Below are 17,132 nucleotides of genomic sequence, written 5' to 3' on the forward strand. Positions count from 1 at the left end.
CAATTTTTGTTCTGTCAATAATAAAACTTACACAGGTTTGTAACGTGATTGGTCTGAAGCCAAATCCAAACTGGCTTCCCTCAACACTTTTTTTGGTGCACCAGGACCATTCACAGCTGAGCTCACTCAGTTTAGCTCAACGCTGATTGGCTATTATTTTATGAAGGGAGGCCAAATGCTCGCAGGCTTCCCTATATTCAATGCCACTGGTGGCAAAAATGTCATACCCTACACATACAAAGCCAGAAGGGCTCTGTTTCGTTTTCTCTGATCCTTTCTCAGGTGAGATACATTTAGCCTCTTGTGAATTGAAGGACATTTTTTGGGGAAGCCTGTGAAACAGCAAAAACAATGCATGGTCATTATTGCTCCCGAGTGGCACAGCAGTTTACAGCACTGCATCTCAGCGCTAGAGGCATTGCTACATGCACCCTGGTTCGAAATACAGGCTTTATCACAACTGGCTGTGATTGGGAGTCCCATAGGGTGGTGCACAATTGGCTCAGCGTCGTCCGGGTTTGGCCGGTGTATGCTTCATTGTAAATAAGAATTTGTTCTTAACTGACTTGCCTAGTTAAATAAATGAAAGAAAAAAAATAGTCTGAGGCCAAGCAGAAAATACAATAAGAAGCATTTTAGATCTGCATTTACAAAACACAGCAAGAGATTTTACGTTATATTTTTTCTCTGCATGAAAAATGAAGACTTCTACGTTAAGACGACCCCTAAGATTAACTTCCTAGTTATCTAAGTAAGTTACTGAATTAATAAGATGATGGGGCATCATATTTTGTAAGCTTTCTGCCATGTTTGAGAAGTCAAAGCCCTTTGGATGAGTTATCTGTACAGCTGCCATTGCTATCTTGATTTCCTTGCGTTTTTCTCCTCCATTCTCGGCCCCTCTGCTCATCCCCCATCTTCTCCAAGCAGAGCAGGCTGAATTAATAAGGTGTCCTAGACAGACACACTCCAGACAGACACAGCGTGTACACGTCCTGCTTCAGAGCAGTCAAGTGTGCATCAAAACTTTGTTCATTTGAACAATGTCTCTTGTTCACAGTCGTTTGGTAGCTCCTACCTGTATAACCTAATGGGCTGGATTGCCTATCTTTCCACACTTTAGCATATATAGCTAGCAGCCTCCATGGAAATGTGTTATTACTTGTGCTAATTATCTTAGCATCCTGGTAAGATGCTCAACAGTCTGCGTTGTACTAAACCGGTATTACAGTAAATCCTAGAATGAGAGAAGGACTGTATCAAAATGTGAAAATCTGGGAACTTTGCAACCCTAGTCGCTAACAAGAACTGTGTAGTTTTTTAAATTTGTAATTTCATCAATTCATAGTTCAAGAACAAGTTCTGAAGATAAAGTGCTCTGCATGTTGATTGCGTTGGTTTGTAATTCTCTATATGACCTTCCACAGACTAACTACACAACAAAAAATAACTACAACGCTCAGCCGATCATTCCAATAAACTTGACAGAGATCAGGCACAAATGTGGAAACAAATGTGTACACTAAAATTAATGTGAGAGTCATACTCTACAGTTTCAGCAATTACTCAGCTGGAGGAAAAACATGAGGGAAGAGGAGAGACTGAGATGAGATCATCTGCATTACAAGGGAGGTAAACACATAAACCTGAGACTCAATAAAGTCTGAAGTTGCCAGTGCTGCCTGTAGAGTGGTGTGTGTGTGTGTGTGTGTGTGTGTGTGTGTGTGTGTGTGTGTGTGTGTGTGTGTGTGTGTGTGTGTGTGTGTGTGTGTGTGTGTGTGTGTGTGTGTGTGTGTGTGTGTGTGTGTGTGTGTGTGTGTGTGTGTGTGTGTGTGTGTGTGTGTGTGTGTGTGTGCTCATTAGTTTCTCCATGTTCTTGCTGTTTCCATTCCAGAAAAAACTGAAATATTTTTTATACACAATTGTTTGTTCACGTGATCTTTTGAAGTTCGATAGTATCATTCATTCATCCCATATGGGAGGGGCGAGTAAAGAAAGAGAACTAAGAAAAGAAAGAGCACTAAGAAAAGAAAGAGCACTAACGAAAGAAAGGGCACTAAGGAAAGAAAGAGCACTAAGGAAAGAAAGAGCACTAAGGAAAGAAAGAGCACTAAGGAAAGAAAGAGCACTAACGTAAGAAAGGGCACTAAGGAAAGAAAGAGCACTAAGGAAGGAAAGAGAACTTACTAAAGAAAGGGCACTAAGGAAAGAAAGAGCACTAAGAAAAGAAAGAGCACTAAGGAAAGAAAGGGCACTAAGGAAAGAAAGGGCACTAAGGAAAGAAAGGGCACTAAGGAAAGAAAGGGCACTAAGGAAAGAAAGAGCACTAAGGAAAGAAAGAGCACTAAGGAAAGAAATGGCACTAACGAAAGAAAGGGCACTAAAGAAAGAAAGAGCACTAAGGAAAGAAAGGGCACTAAGGAAAGAAAGAGCACTAAGGAAAGAAAGAGCACTAAGGAAATGTGCCTTTTTTGTCCCTGCTGCTGGCAGTGCTTTAAAGGGCACATTACTTATTCAAACCTAGAAACAGCAATTACTCAGTCACCATATTTCATTAAATCAGCACAAAATTGTTGCCTCACACTAATTAGATCATAATAATCATAGCAATTGTTACAGTAAATGACAAATGAATTAACTGTATCAAATCTTGGGAGATATACCTTTCATACCACCCATTTGGATGAAGCAATAGCCTTATATCCAGCACAGTCATACAGACATTCAATTCTTAAAATGATTAAGAAAGAAAACTAAGAGCTTGATACATAGGGCACACAATCAATGTGTACCAAATAGAACACCGTAATAGCTTGTAAGCCTTCCAAGGCTTTTGTAGTGTCTGTTAGGATGGAGTTGAGACTCCTGGGGATTCAGCTTTGGTCTGCTGGACAACTTAAATGGAATCAATATGCAGTGGAAACTTTTGATGTCCCTACCTAGGTGCTGGGAACTGCTGTGGAAGCTTGGCACACTGAATAAATTGCAGCATAAATCAAGGACAAAGTAAGCAAAGCTGTCCCACTATAAGATTAATTCTACACCTTCCTCACTGCTAAATGGCAATAAAATTCCTCTTGGCGATAAATGCTTGCTTGCACATTCTCAGCTCGGCTCTGAGTCAAACCTCGATGGCTCTGCATTTTTAGAGTTTATACACATGGAGTACCGGTAATCCACTCGCATGTCAGATTAAGATAAATTAGATTTAAAATGAATAATAATAATAATGGGAATGAAATGTGATGGCATCAGGTTGACATATATCCAAGACCATATAACACACCATACATGTTTTCATTTCAATAATAAACAATACCATCTACAGCTGATCCATGCGCAATTAATTATTTAAGTACTTTGGTACTGAAGAACTGGTAGCCTAGTGATTACATGTGCTCCAATCTGAGTGAATGCTTGCTCTCTCCAGTGTGACATAAGTGTTACACAGCTGGATAAGGGCTTGGAAGCACCTGCAGTATCCTCTCTGTGTGCAGTGAAAGCTACTTTAACTGTAAAACATACACTGAATTCAGAAAAGCTCTGTTGACTCTACAAGCACTGCATGGGGAAATCACCTATTTTTATCTCTTTCAAGGAATCCTCACTGTGGCAAACTGTGTCTTCTCCTTAGAAACGGCTGACCCCGTTTCTATGGTTATGGTGCACTCTCTGTGCTTCAGTCAGGACAGCGATGGCACAAAGGGACATGACTATGTGGGCGACATTAACTCAAGAACAGCTGACAATTAATCACTGCTGTCTACAATGAATATGAGGGAGAGCAACATGATACAAACAGATAAGTCGTGACTGGAAAACAGTGGGCTGTTAATTACAGCTTTCAGAAACTTTTATTGAAGTCAATCAACTTTAACAGAGGCAATTCCATACTGAACAAAAATATAAACCCAACATGTAAAGTGTTGGTCCCATGTTTCATGAGCTGAAATAGAAGATACCAGAAATGTTCCATGTATGCACCAAAAGCTTATTTCAGCTGATGAACTTGATGAGTATTTCTGTCTGTAATAAAGCTCTTTTGTGGGGAAAAAAACTGATTGGCTGGGCCTGGCTCCCATGTGGGTGGGTTTATGCACTCCCAGTTCCACACATGGCTGTGCCCCTGCTCAGTCAATCCAAAGATTAGGACCTAATGAATTTATTTATATTGACTGATTTCCTTAAATGAACCGTAACTCCGTAAAATCGTTGAAATTGTTGCATGTTGCGTTTATATTTTTTGTTCGGTATATTTTAACTGCACTGTCTGAAATATTATTTCTAGTTCATGCAGCACATCACATAATACGAAATATGAAAATAGAAGAAGTCACTGTGGTGTGATGTTGCTGCTTCTTGTCCCTTTTAACCACATTAACCAGAGAACACAATGGAAATAAGTCATTAATTTGGGCTTTATTGTGTTTTTATCCTTGATAAATTGTAATGTATGTAATGTTATCTCTGGTTGGAGCTGCCTACTACTTTATACATGCAATCAATCAATAAGATATGGCTATACATTAGGTGCTATATTCACACTTCTTCCTTGTCTCAGTAAAAACATCTCCTTTGTCACTTCTTCCCTGGTCTTCCTTTACTCAGCCGGTCGTTGCTATGCAACAAACACTGGGTAATAAGAATCATTATCGAATAAGCTATTAACTAAGGTTATGAATCCGAAAGGAATTTTAAAATTGCAGTAATGATCTCACTGCCAACTCATTAAGCAAAAATACATTTTGAACACTTTCCCTTCACATGCTATGACAGTTGATGATAACTGGATGCCACATCGGATAAGATAGATTGGCTATGTCTCAAAATTTCACCCTGACACTACTTCCTATATAGTGCACTACTTTTGACCAGGGCCCATAGTGAATATGGTGCCATTTGAGCCACAGCCATTACCACCGCATGTGTCTTCACTTCCTGATCCCCAGGGGCCACAACTGCCACAACCCAGCTCTTGACCCCATGTGATCCCTGCAGCACTCCAATTCCATTTCCTGCTGCCAGCTGGCCTGATGGATTACTCAGTGACTCCGTTCAGGGGAGGGGGGCTTGCGCGTGTGTGTGTGAGAGTGAGTGGGTGAGTGAGTGAGAGAAAGACAGTGGGTGGTTGTCAGCTGTAGTGCCCAGCCCCCACTCCAGATATGCCTAAGATCTGCTTATTTAAAATAAATAGCCTACCTTTGAAGCCTTTTCAACTTTGCTTAAATGACACAATATACATATATATCCTCTCACATTTGGAGCACCCCTACTTATACCCTCAGTGAACAACACTAAATGAGGATGGATTACAAGTCCACTTAACATGTAGGTAATACATAGACAGGCAAGTCATACATTAAATGACGGCGCTAAGAGGTCAAATAAGTGTGCATCTTGGCAATGGTTAGTGCTACATGCTTACAAAGGCTGGTGAGTATAATCTGATCCTGCCTACTGTAAACATTCTATTACTGAACCTGCACTGCACAGCATTATGCTCACCATAAGCAAGGGACACAATGTTTACATCCCAGATGGCACCTGATTCCCTAGGAGTAGGTCAAAAGTAGTGCACTAAATAAGGAATAAGGTGCAATTTTAGACACCGACAACAGTTTGTTCAGAGCACCTTAACCAGCTAACCCTCCTAAGGTGTGTGTGTGTCGTGTATCACTTGTGTTTTTGAATATTTGCTGTCCAATATCCTAGTGTATTGAGTATTTACTGAGCTACTCACAAACATAACCCTTGTATTATTATTTGTCTATGCTAGGTATTTGCATTTTGTATGCATAGCAACAAACAAATATGGACACAATGTGTGTTTGTATTTCCAGTGTTGATCATGCAATTGTCTTTTAAATCTGATACAACATGATATCCAATTTAAACTTTTAAAGACACTATATACACAGAATAAACCATTGCTTTGACAAAATGACAAATCTCATGCTAATAAGATGTTATGGTCTGCACAACACAAACTTATGTCTGAGGGTAAATTAAGCCAATATTTCAAATAATACCCATCCATTTTAGGCAAGGAGCATTCTACATGGGGAATGGAATATTCCCAGTAGGCTACATGAATGAAATGCACAAAACAAAGCAGCATTATCTTAAGACACCATTGGTAAGAGTTGCAGAGGGACATTCTGTGATAGAGATTAGTCTGTGTCTTTACAATTGTACATAATGTCAATTTAGGACCTCTTCCAAATCTTCCACAGACAATTGGGAGGGGACATTAGGTGGGTTTGAGCCCCCTCTTAAATTGATAGAGCCATATAATTGTGCAGACTGTTTGGAGTAGGTGAAGGCCCTTCTTCTCAACAGCTCCCCTTTCCACAAAGACACCATGAGCAGGGTGGAGAGGACCACACCCCCGAGGGTGAGCAAGCACAGCCCTGCTATAACCCACCGGTCAAGGTGAACCCCTACCAGGGCGTTCTCCCTCTCCAGTCTCTCCATCTCCCGGGCCGACACACTGTCCGGGTTCACTTTAACTTCCCGGGGAACAGTGTAGGAGATGGCTACTAACGAGATGCCAGTCACCAGGCAAGTGACAGCACTTATGAAACCGTAATCCGCTGATTTACCCAAGGCTTCGGATGTAAACTCATTGTCTGACAACATGGACAGTTCCGGGACACCGTCGTGGAGTTCGTCGAAGGAGCTGTGACTCAGGCTTCCGTTGTTGACCCTTGTGGACTGCTGCGGACTGTTCTCCTGTTGTAAATTGAAATCCTCGTATTTGCGTGTGAAAGATGTCTCCAATTCCTCTAGGCAACATACGGTTCTCTCAGCTTCTGCTCCCCGCTGGCTGATTGCGCGGGGCTGCCCGTCTCCGTAGGCAGTTGGCTCCGAATCCGCGCAGGCAGTCTCCCAATTCCCCGACTCACAACGATGCTCGTTGGAAAGTGACTTTTTATTGATGCGTTGGTAGTTTGAAGCCCATGGGAGGCTTTTTGTGGGATCATCTGACCGACTGTCCTCTTGATCAAAGCAGGGGGATTCTAAATCAACTATTTTAACATTTTCCATTTCCAGCTCGCTGTAAATACAGATAATGAACATGCAGGCATATTAGTTCACAACTGCCAGCAGCAGCACACATGTGTAGAATATTGCTAAGAAAGTGGATGTCCCGGTTCATTAATTGAAATGAATGTTCATTTAAATCGCTGACACACTTACCAGACAATTAATAGCACACAAAGTTACATTTAATTACTCGAGCATGGTGGATTATTTTCGACCAATAGGTACCTACCAATAAATACCTTGTCGCACCGGTATCCAATTACAAAATGTAAACATCCCCCTAAAATCGATATAACATCTCTAAATCTGGTTTAAGTGCAGTGCAAGTACATATTTTACTTTTGAATTTAGGCAATTGCAACATCGAAAAAAGCATAAGACTGAGACAAATTAATCTAATGACTTCTTGGTAAAAATGTTCCTAATCCTATCATGTATCCAGGATGAACAAACGTTGTATTTTGCACAACGCTCTCTACAAGGAGAGTTGCTTTACCAAAACACGTTAGCGGTTCATAGTTCTCTCTCTCGGTATAGCCTACACAAACACAACATAAGTGAATGGCAAAGCCTACGCATCCTCATTCACAATCTCATTATTAACAGTAGAGGGAAATATGTCTACTCAAATGGTAATTCGTGGTAATTTCTAATTATCAGTTATATTGCATATACCTTTTGTTTTCCCAGAATATTTCTGCTGGTCACCTCCCCGTCCCTGGCTTCTTCTATTGCTTGGATAATTAGAGAGCGAAGGCTTTGACAGACCCCTCCCACGCGCAGGGCTCAGGCAGGCTGCCTGACGCGGGGACTGAATTAACTTCTGTAGGCTATTTCTCAGCACATTTATACAATTTTCACAGAACAGAACCGAGCACCGACGAGTCAGATGAGGGAAACCTCGCACAGCATTATGAGAAACGAAGTGCATATTGTTATAACATAGCTCCATCACACTCCTTGGTCAAATAGTCCTAACACAGCCTGGTGGTGTGTTTTGGGTCATCTTCCTGTTGAAAAACAAATTATAGTCCCACTAAGCGCAAACCAGATGGGATGGCGTATCATTGCAGAATGCTGTGGTAGCCATGCTGGTTATGTGTGTCTTGAAGTCTAAATATATCACTGATAGTGTCATCAGCAAAGCGACCCTACACCATCACACATCCTCCTTCATGCTTCACGTGGGAACCACACCTGCAGAGATAATCGGTCCCCCTACTCTGTTGTCTCACAAAGACACAGCGGTTGGAACTTGATAGCCAGTTTCATTATAGTGCTTGATGGCTTTTGCAACTGCACTTGAAGGAACTTTAAAAGTTCTTGAAATTTTCCAGATTGACTCAAATTCATTAAGAAGGAAATTCCACAAATTAACTTTTAACAAGGAACAACTGTTCATTTAAAAGCATTCCAGGTGACTCTACCTCATGAAGCTGGTTGAGAGAATGCCAGGAGTGTGCAAAGCTGACATCAAGGCAAATATAAAATATATTTTGATTTGTTTAACACTTTTTTGCTTACTAGATGATTCCATGTGTGTCATTTCATAGTTTTGATGTCTTCACTATTATTCTACATTATAGAAAATAGTAAAAATAAATAAAACCCCTGGAATGAGTAGATGTGTACAAACCTTTGACTGGTACTATATATATATATATATATATATGACTGTATATACAGTATATCACAAAAGTGAGTACACCCCTCACATTTTGTAAATATTTGAGTATATCTTTTCATGTGACAACACTGAAGAAAGGACACTTTGCTACAATGTAAAGTAGTGAGTGTACAGCTTGTATAACAGTGTAAAAATTTGCTGTCCCCTCAAAATATCTCAACACACAGCCATTAATGTCTAAACCGCTGGCAACAAAAGTGAGTACACCCCTAAGTGAAAATGCCAAAATTGGGCCCAAAGTGTCAATATTTTGTGTGGCCACCATCATTTTCCAGCACTGCCTTAACCCTCTTGGGCATGGAGTTCACCAGAGCTTCACAGGATCCCAGCATCTCTCCTCCGGACCGTACCCCTCCCTGTCCACGATGTACTGAAGGCCCCTCGCCCGACGTCTCGAATCCAAAATGGATCGAACGGAGTACGCCGGGACCCCCTCGATGTCCAGAGGGGGCGGAGGAACATCCCACACTTCAACCAGAGCCTGTCCCCTGGTGCACACCCCAGGGCCTTACTGCGGTTACGGTCTGCGGCAACTTTCTGGCACAGTATGGCGCGCTGAAGGTGGACGTGGGCGGCCTCCCAGGTTTCCTCCACGCGCCGGAGCCTCGATCTGACTCGGTCTGATGCCATGTAGCCAGAACCGGCTGATACCCTGATACACATTGAAAGGGAGAAAGGTTAGTGGAGGAGTGGCGTAGTGAGTTCTGGGCCATCTCTGCCCAGGGCACGAATTTCGCCCACTCCTCCGGCTGGTCCTGGCAATAAGACAGCAGAAACCTACCCATATCTTGGTTAACTCTTTCCACCTTCCCATTACTCTCGGGGTGAAAACCTGAGGTAAGGCTGACCAAGACCCCCAGCCGTTCCATGAACGTCTTCCAGACCCTTGACGTGAACTGGAGACCCCGATCAGACACTATATCCTCAGGCACCCCATAGTGCCGGAAGACGAGTGTAAACAGAGCCCCCGCAGATTGTAAGGCCGTAGGGAGACCGGGCAAAGGGAGGAGACAACAGGACTTACAAAATGATCCACAATGACCAGGATCGTGGTGTTACCCTGTGAAGGTGTAAGATCAGTTAAGAAATACACTGACAGGTGTGACCACAGCCGTTGTGGAACAGGGAAGGGTTGTAACTTACCTCTGGGCAGGTGTCTAGGAGCCTTGCACTGGGCACACACTGAGCAGGAGGAAACATAAATTCTCATGTCCTTAGCTAAAGTGGGCCACCAGTACCTCCCATCAAGACAGCGCACCGTCCGACCTATCCCAGGATGACCAGAGGAGGGAGACGTGTAGGCCCAATAGATCATTCGGTCACGAACAGCAGACGGAACGTACAGACACCCAGCTGGACACTGAGGGGGAGAGGGCTCTACACGCGACGCCCGCTCAATGTCCGCATCCAGCTCCCACACTAACGGCGCCACCCAACAAGAAGCTGGGAGTATGGAAGTGGGATCCATGGACCGCTCCTCTGTGTCATACAGCCGGGACAATGCGTCTGCCTTCACGTTTTGGGAGCCTGGTCTGTAAGAGAGGGTAAACACAAAACGGGTGAAAAACATGGCCCACCTTGCCTGACGAGGATTCAGTCTCCTCGCATCCCGGATGTACTCCAGATTGTGATGGTCAGTCCAGATGAGAAAAGGGTGTTTAGCCCCCTCAAGCCAATGTCTCCACGCCATCAAGGCCTTGACGACAGCCAACAGCTCTGGGAACCCTACATCATAGTTTCACTCCGCCGGGCTGAGCCTCTTCGAAAAGAATGCACAGGGGCGGAGCATCAGTTGCGTACAGGAGCGCTGAGTGAGCACAGCTCCTATCCCAGCTTCGGATGCGTCCACCTCCACTATGAACGGCAAAGAGGGATCCGGATGAGCCAACATAGGAACCGAGGTAAACAGAGCCTTCAGGTGCCTTAAAGCCCTTTTTGCCTCAGCTGACCACTGCAAGCGCACCGGGCCCCCCTTTAGCAGTGAGGTAATGGGAGCAGCAACCTGACCAAAACCCCAGATAAATCTCCGGTAGTAGTTGGCAAACCCTAATAGTCGCTGCACCTCCCTTACTGTGGTGTGAGTCGGCCAATTACGCACGGCTGCAATGAGATCACTCTCCATCTCCACCCCTGACGTGGAAATCCGATGCCCCAGGAAGGAGACGACTGTTGGAAGAACAAGCATTTCTCAGCCTTGACGTACAGGTCATGCTCCAACAGGCGACAAAGCACTTTGCGCACAAGGAACACATTTATTTATTTATTTTTATTTCACCTTTATTTAACCAGGTAGTCAAGTTGAGAACAAGTTCTCATTTACAATTGCGACCTGGTCAGGATAAAGCAAAGCAGTTCGACACATACAACGACACAGAGTTACACATGGAGTAAAACAAATATACAGTCAATAATACAGTATAAACAAGTCTATATACGGATGTGAGCAAATGAGGTGAGATAAGGGAGGTAAAGGCAAAAAAAGGCCATGGTGGCAAAGTAAATACAATATAGCAAGTAAAACACTGGAATGGTAGATTTGCAATGGAAGAATGTGCAAAGTAGAAATAAAAATAATGGGGTGCAAAGGAGCAAAATAAATAAATAAATTAAATACAGTAGGGAAAGAGGTAGTTGTTTGGGCTAAAATATAGGTGGGCTATGTACAGGTGCAGTAATCTGTGAGCTGCTCTGACAGTTGGTGCTTAAAGCTAGTGAGGGAGATAAGTGTTTCCAGTTTCAGTGGTTTTTGTAGTTTGTTCCAGTCATTGGCAGCAGAGAACTGGAAGGAGAGGCGGCCAAAGAAAGAATTGGTTTTGGGGGTGACTCGAGAGATATACCTGCTGGAGCATGTGCTACAGGTGGGAGATGCTATGGTGACCAGCGAGCTGAGATAAGGGGGGACTTTACCGAGCAGGGTCTTGTAGATGACATGGAGCCAGTGGGTTTCGCGACGAGTATGAAGCGAGGGCCAGCCAACGAGAGCGTACAGGTCGCAATGGTGGGTAGTATATGGGGCTTTGGTGACAAAACGGATTGCACTGTGATAGACTGCATCCAATTTGTTGAGTAGGGTGTTGGAGGCTATTTTGTAAATGACATCGCCAAAGTCGAGGATTGGTAGGATGGTCAGTTTTACAAGGGTATGTTTGGCAGCATGAGTGAAGGATGCTTTGTTGCGAAATAGGAAGCCAATTCAGGATTTAACTTTGGATTGGAGATATTTGATATGGGTCTGGAAAGAGAGTTTACAGTCTAACTAGACACCTAAGTATTTGTAGTTGTCCACGTATTCTAAGTCAGAGCAGTCCAGAGTAGTGATGTTGGACAGGCGGGCAGGTGCGGGTAGCGATCGGTTGAAGAGCATGCATTTAGTTCTACTTGTATTTAAGAGCAATTGGAGGCCACGGAAGGAGAGTTGTATGGCATTGAAGCTTGCCTGGAGGGTTGTTAACACATGCTCGGCACGCGTAGCGGAGTACATCAGAATGTCATCGATATACACCACTACTCCCTGCCCGTGTGTAGGTCTCTAAAAATCTTGTCCACAAATGATTGGAAGACTGATGGAGCATTCATCAACCCATACGGCATAACTAGGTACTCATAATGCCCTGAGGTGGTGCTAAACGCTGTCTTCCACTAGTCTCCCTTCTTAATACGCACCAGATTGTACGCACTCCTGAGATCCAGTTTAGTGAAGAAGCGCGCCCCGTGCATTGACTCAATCGTAGCGATAAGAGGTAGCGGGTAACTATACCTCACTGTGATTTTATTGAGACCTCGATAATCAATGCACTGGCGCAAACCTCCATCCTTCTTCACAAAAACGAAACTCGAGGAGACGGGTAAAATGGAGGGCTGAATGTACCCTTGACGCAGGGATTCAGAGACATATGTCTCCATAGCCACCGTCTCCACTTGAGACAGGGGATACACATGACTCCTGGGAAGTGCAGCGTCTACCAGGAGATTTATCGCACAATCCCCCCATCGATGGGGTGGTAATTGAGTCGCGTTCTTTTTGCAGAAGGCGATAGCTAAAACGGCATATTCAGGGGGGATGCGCACGGTGAAGACCTGGTCTAGACTTTCCACAGTAGTAGCACCAATGGAAACCCCTAAACACCTACCTGAGCACTCTCGTGACCACCCCGTGAAAGCCCTCTGTGACCACGAAACAGTGGGGCTATGACAAGCTAACCAGGGTAGCCCCAGCACCATGGAATACGCAGGAGAATCAATAAGCAAAATACTCATCTTTTCCCTGTGACCCCCCTGCATTACCATACTCAAAAGAGCGGTGGCCTCCCTGATAAACCCTGACCCTAATGGTCGACTATCTAAGGCATGAACGGGGAAAGGCATATTCACAGGAACAATGGGGATCCCAAAACTATGAGCTAATCCTTTATTAATGAAATTCCCAGCCACGCCTGAATCTACTAGCGCCTTATGCTGGGAACGCGGGAAAAAATTCAGGAAAGGTAACAGAGACAAACATATGGGCTCTGGATGAGAATGGTGCCTACTCACCTGGGATGACGCCAGAGTGCCCTGCCTGCCGCCTTGATACCCAGAGGAACCAACCCGGCACCGACCAGCAGTGTGACCTCTGTGGCCACATATGGTGCACGAGCGGGAACCCCCTCCATTCTCCCTGTGCACCGCACCTCCCAGCTCCATGGGTATCGGAGAGGGTGTGCGGGAGGATGGAACAACCAGACCCCGATCTGGACGTCCGCGAGTAGCCAGCAGATTGTCCAGACGGATGGACAGGTCCACCAGCTGGTTGAAGGTGAGGGTGGTTTCTCTGCAAGCCAGCTCACGACGGACGTCCTCACGTAGACTACAGTAGTAATGGTCGATCTAGACCCGATTGCTCCATCCAGCTCCGGCAGACAGGGTCCTAAACTCCAGTGCAAACTCCTGGGCGCTCTTGTCTCCTGCCTCAGATGGTAGAGGCGCTCACCCGCCGCTCTGCCCTCAGGTCGGTGGTCAAATACTGTCCGGAAACAGAGGGTGAACTCCTCAAAATTGTCCAACGCTGCATCTCTCCCTCCACACACAGCGCTGGCCCACTCCAGGGCTTTACCGGTGAAGCACGAGACGTGGGAGAAACTCTTCTCATGGTCCAATGGAGCTGGGTGGACCGTGGCAGGTACAGGCTTAGTTGTAGAAGGAAACCCTGGCAGTATCTCCGTCGTATCCCTGTGGCATGGATAGCTGGATCCTGTTAGGTTCAGGTGGGAAAGGGGCGTTCAGGGGAGACCCCGGTTGTGCTGGTGGAGGCGCTGGGAAAACTCCCTGTGTCTCCCAGCGGTCCATATTCTGGACAACGTGATCCATGGCGGCGCTCAGTTTGGAAATCATCTCTATATGTTCCATGTCACGCTCTTCCACCTCCATGGCCGGGGTACCTTCTCCTGCTAACTTCATTGGTGGTCAGAGATTCTGTCACAATCGTGTGTATAGGTGGCAGGGACATCAGGCGCACGATAAGTAAACTTGGTAAAGTGAAGTAATTTAATAAAACAAAACATAACTCCAAAACCATAAATGCAAATTAAACAAATTGTGTACGAGGACCCGTCGCACACCGAATAGAAACAATACGAAACTGAACATAAAACAATCTCTGACAAAGACATGATGTAAAGGCTTTCCTCCTCTTCGTCTGAAGAGGAGAGGAAAGAAGGATCGGAGGACCAATATGCGGCGTGGTAAGTGTCCATGGTTCTTTTAATAAGAAATACTTAACATGAACACAACGGATAGAAAAACAATAAACGTGAAACGAACGAAAACCAAAACAGTACCGTGTAGTGAAAAGACACAGTACGGAAACAAACACCCACAAGAAATACTGTACAGTGTATTTATTATCTGATATTTTGCGGTTGCATGATGTTTGTAGTTAGAAATGTAAAACTTTAGAGTACATAATACATTGTCCGTCTGACCGTGTGGCCTTCCGTTTGGCCAACTGGCCTGCCACTTGGCCGTATGGCCGTCCGTCAGTCCGTCTGTCTTTCCGTCTGGCCGTCCGTCTTTCCGTCCATCTTCCGTCTGGCCGCCTGTCTCTCTGTCTGGCCTTCCGTCTTTCCGTCTGGCCGTGCGTCAGAAAATCGTCAGTCCACATGTCAATTGAAATTCCCCCATTGTATTTATTCAGGCAAGAAAAGATGTGTGTGGTGGTAAATTACGGGTGCATTTGCAAAGCGTCAACCTCAGCTGTCACTTTCACTAGCTAGCCATACAGACAACCAGCTTACTAGCCATCAAAATGGATATGAGAGTAATTTGTGTTTATCTACTGGGCTTAGGTCATGTTTTGTCGTGTTTGCAAGGTACAGATATTCATAGGCTATACATTGCCTCAACCTGTCCGTCACCACATCCAATGACTCCCCGTTATTGTTTGAAATGTTTGAAGAGTAGATGAAATGCTTCATAGGCATCAATATTCTCATGGACATCCTCCGTCTACCCAAAGGAGAGAGTCCAGAGGAAACAGGTGTGTGTATGTATTGCGCAAGAGACAGAGGCTATAAATTGGAAGCTTATTATGCAAAATTCTTCATTCATTAGCTAAATATAAGGCTAATACCACATTGAATGTATTACCTGAAAGAGGTAGGCTAAGACTCCTCGCTCTCTCTCTTTCTCTCTAATTCAATTTGCTTTATTGGCATGAGGTAACAGTGACCATTTACCAAAGCTTATTCTGGACATTTACAATATTAACATAATTAAATTAACAATAATAAATATTGTAAACGGAACAACAGTAACAACAATAATCAAGGGTCAAAATAACCATACATTTAACAATAACAATAAGCATAGAGGACTTGTGCAGGTTGGTTGGTCTCTCAGACACTGTGCCTCATCTTATGGCAGGGAGGAATGTAGTGCTGCCAACCCACAGCCTACAGCCTACTCTGGTCAAATTTGAAGAAACGATACACTCTAATTGTTTTTATATTTTTTTCAGGAAATGTAGCTCTGTTTCGGGTTATTCTGTGGTGCAGTGGTTGCACAGCCTGTCCTCTACAGAAAGACATATTTTCATGTGTCTACCTTTCTCAATGGCAAGGCTGTGCTCACAAAGCCTCTATTTTGTCATTTTCTAAGTTATTGATCAGTAACCATGGTCAAGTAGTTAGCCACGGTGTACTGTTGATTTAGGGCCAGATAGCACTGCATTTTTCTTTGAGCTTGTAGTTTTGTTTGACTGTGTTGTAATTTGGTTTATATTGATTGATTGGATGTCTGGTCCTGAGGCGTCAGTGTGTTAATATACCATTATAGGCTATTAGTAGGACAATAGACTCTTGCCAACACCTCTCTGTATTTTGATACTTTGAGCAAGGCAATTGATCAGCATTAAAAACTTTGTGGATGGGGCCTCCCGGGTGGCGCAGCAGTCCAAGACACTGCATTGCTGTCACGATAGTCTAATGAATTAACGGACCAAGGCGCAGCGTGCGTAGAGTTCCACATGTTTATTAAATGAAACTCACAAAAACAATAAAGATTAACGAAACGTGAAGCAAATGCAGTGCTCACAGGCTCCGTGCTCACAGGCAATACACAAAAACAAGATCCCACAACAAACAGGTGGGAAAAGGCTGCCTAAATATGATATACAATCAGAGACAACCATAAACAGCTGCCTCTGATTGGGAAACATACCAAACCAACTTAGAAATAAAGAAACTAGAATGCCCACCCTAGTCACACCCCGACCTAACCAAAATAGAGAATAAAGGATCTCTAAGGTCAGGGCGTGACAATTGCAGTGTAAACTGCATTGCTTCAGATGTTGGTTCGATACCCGTACTGTCTGAGACCGGAGAGACCCATGAGGCAACGGTGGACTTTTGGTTTCTCTCCCTCTAAAAACAGAAATAAATAATACTAAATAACAAACTGGCTTTATTTATAAATTAGTAACGACGTCTCACCCCATGTTCAAGAATGGCCTTTTTCTCGCTCACTTTAGGTTATTTGAAAACAAAAGCATTTCCAAAATATTGTAATTTTTTAACAAACCATAGAAAGTTGTTTGCAATTTCAGTTTAATCCACCAGAAGAGACAGAACAAATAATACAACAAATATTGTGGTTAAACTCAAATATACTAATTGATAATAAAACAAACATTATTGGCTGTACTAGATTTTCCGTTCCACCTGAAAGCCCTAATCTGTTCACTTAAATGAATAGAGATCCTGGTCATGGTGCTACAGTATGTTACAGCATAATCAAAGTGAGGACAGTCAGTGTTCTGCTGTATACTTACGGCCTATTGTAAACTGAAAGTCACACCTTTCCAGGACTACTCAACCTGCCCCAAACTCTACCCTTAACACAGTTATCATTCAAAAATGAGCTG

The 17,132-nt window shown here is 43.9% G+C and overlaps 1 protein-coding gene across 1 annotated transcript; it reads right to left on the reverse strand.

The window, feature by feature from the left end:
* Positions 1 to 3,814: 3,814 nt before the first annotated feature.
* LOC135552369 (transmembrane protein 74-like) lies at positions 3,815 to 7,784 on the reverse strand. The gene is made up of 2 exons (XM_064983944.1): positions 7,723 to 7,784; positions 3,815 to 7,057 (listed from the first exon to the last, which is right to left on the reverse strand). Exon 2 carries the CDS (start codon positions 7,045 to 7,047, stop codon positions 6,202 to 6,204), a length of 846 nt encoding a protein of 281 aa, XP_064840016.1. The 5' UTR covers positions 7,048 to 7,057; positions 7,723 to 7,784; the 3' UTR covers positions 3,815 to 6,201.
* Positions 7,785 to 17,132: the final 9,348 nt, after the last annotated feature.

This window comes from Oncorhynchus masou, chromosome 13 (genome assembly GCF_036934945.1).
Source record: "Oncorhynchus masou masou isolate Uvic2021 chromosome 13, UVic_Omas_1.1, whole genome shotgun sequence".
In the NCBI taxonomy this organism is placed as follows: domain Eukaryota; kingdom Metazoa; phylum Chordata; class Actinopteri; order Salmoniformes; family Salmonidae; genus Oncorhynchus; species Oncorhynchus masou.

Coding starts and splice junctions, on each gene's coding strand:
- LOC135552369 (XM_064983944.1), bottom strand. CDS start 7,047: ATGGAAAATGTTAAAATAGTTGATTTAGAATCCCCCTGCTTTGATCAA.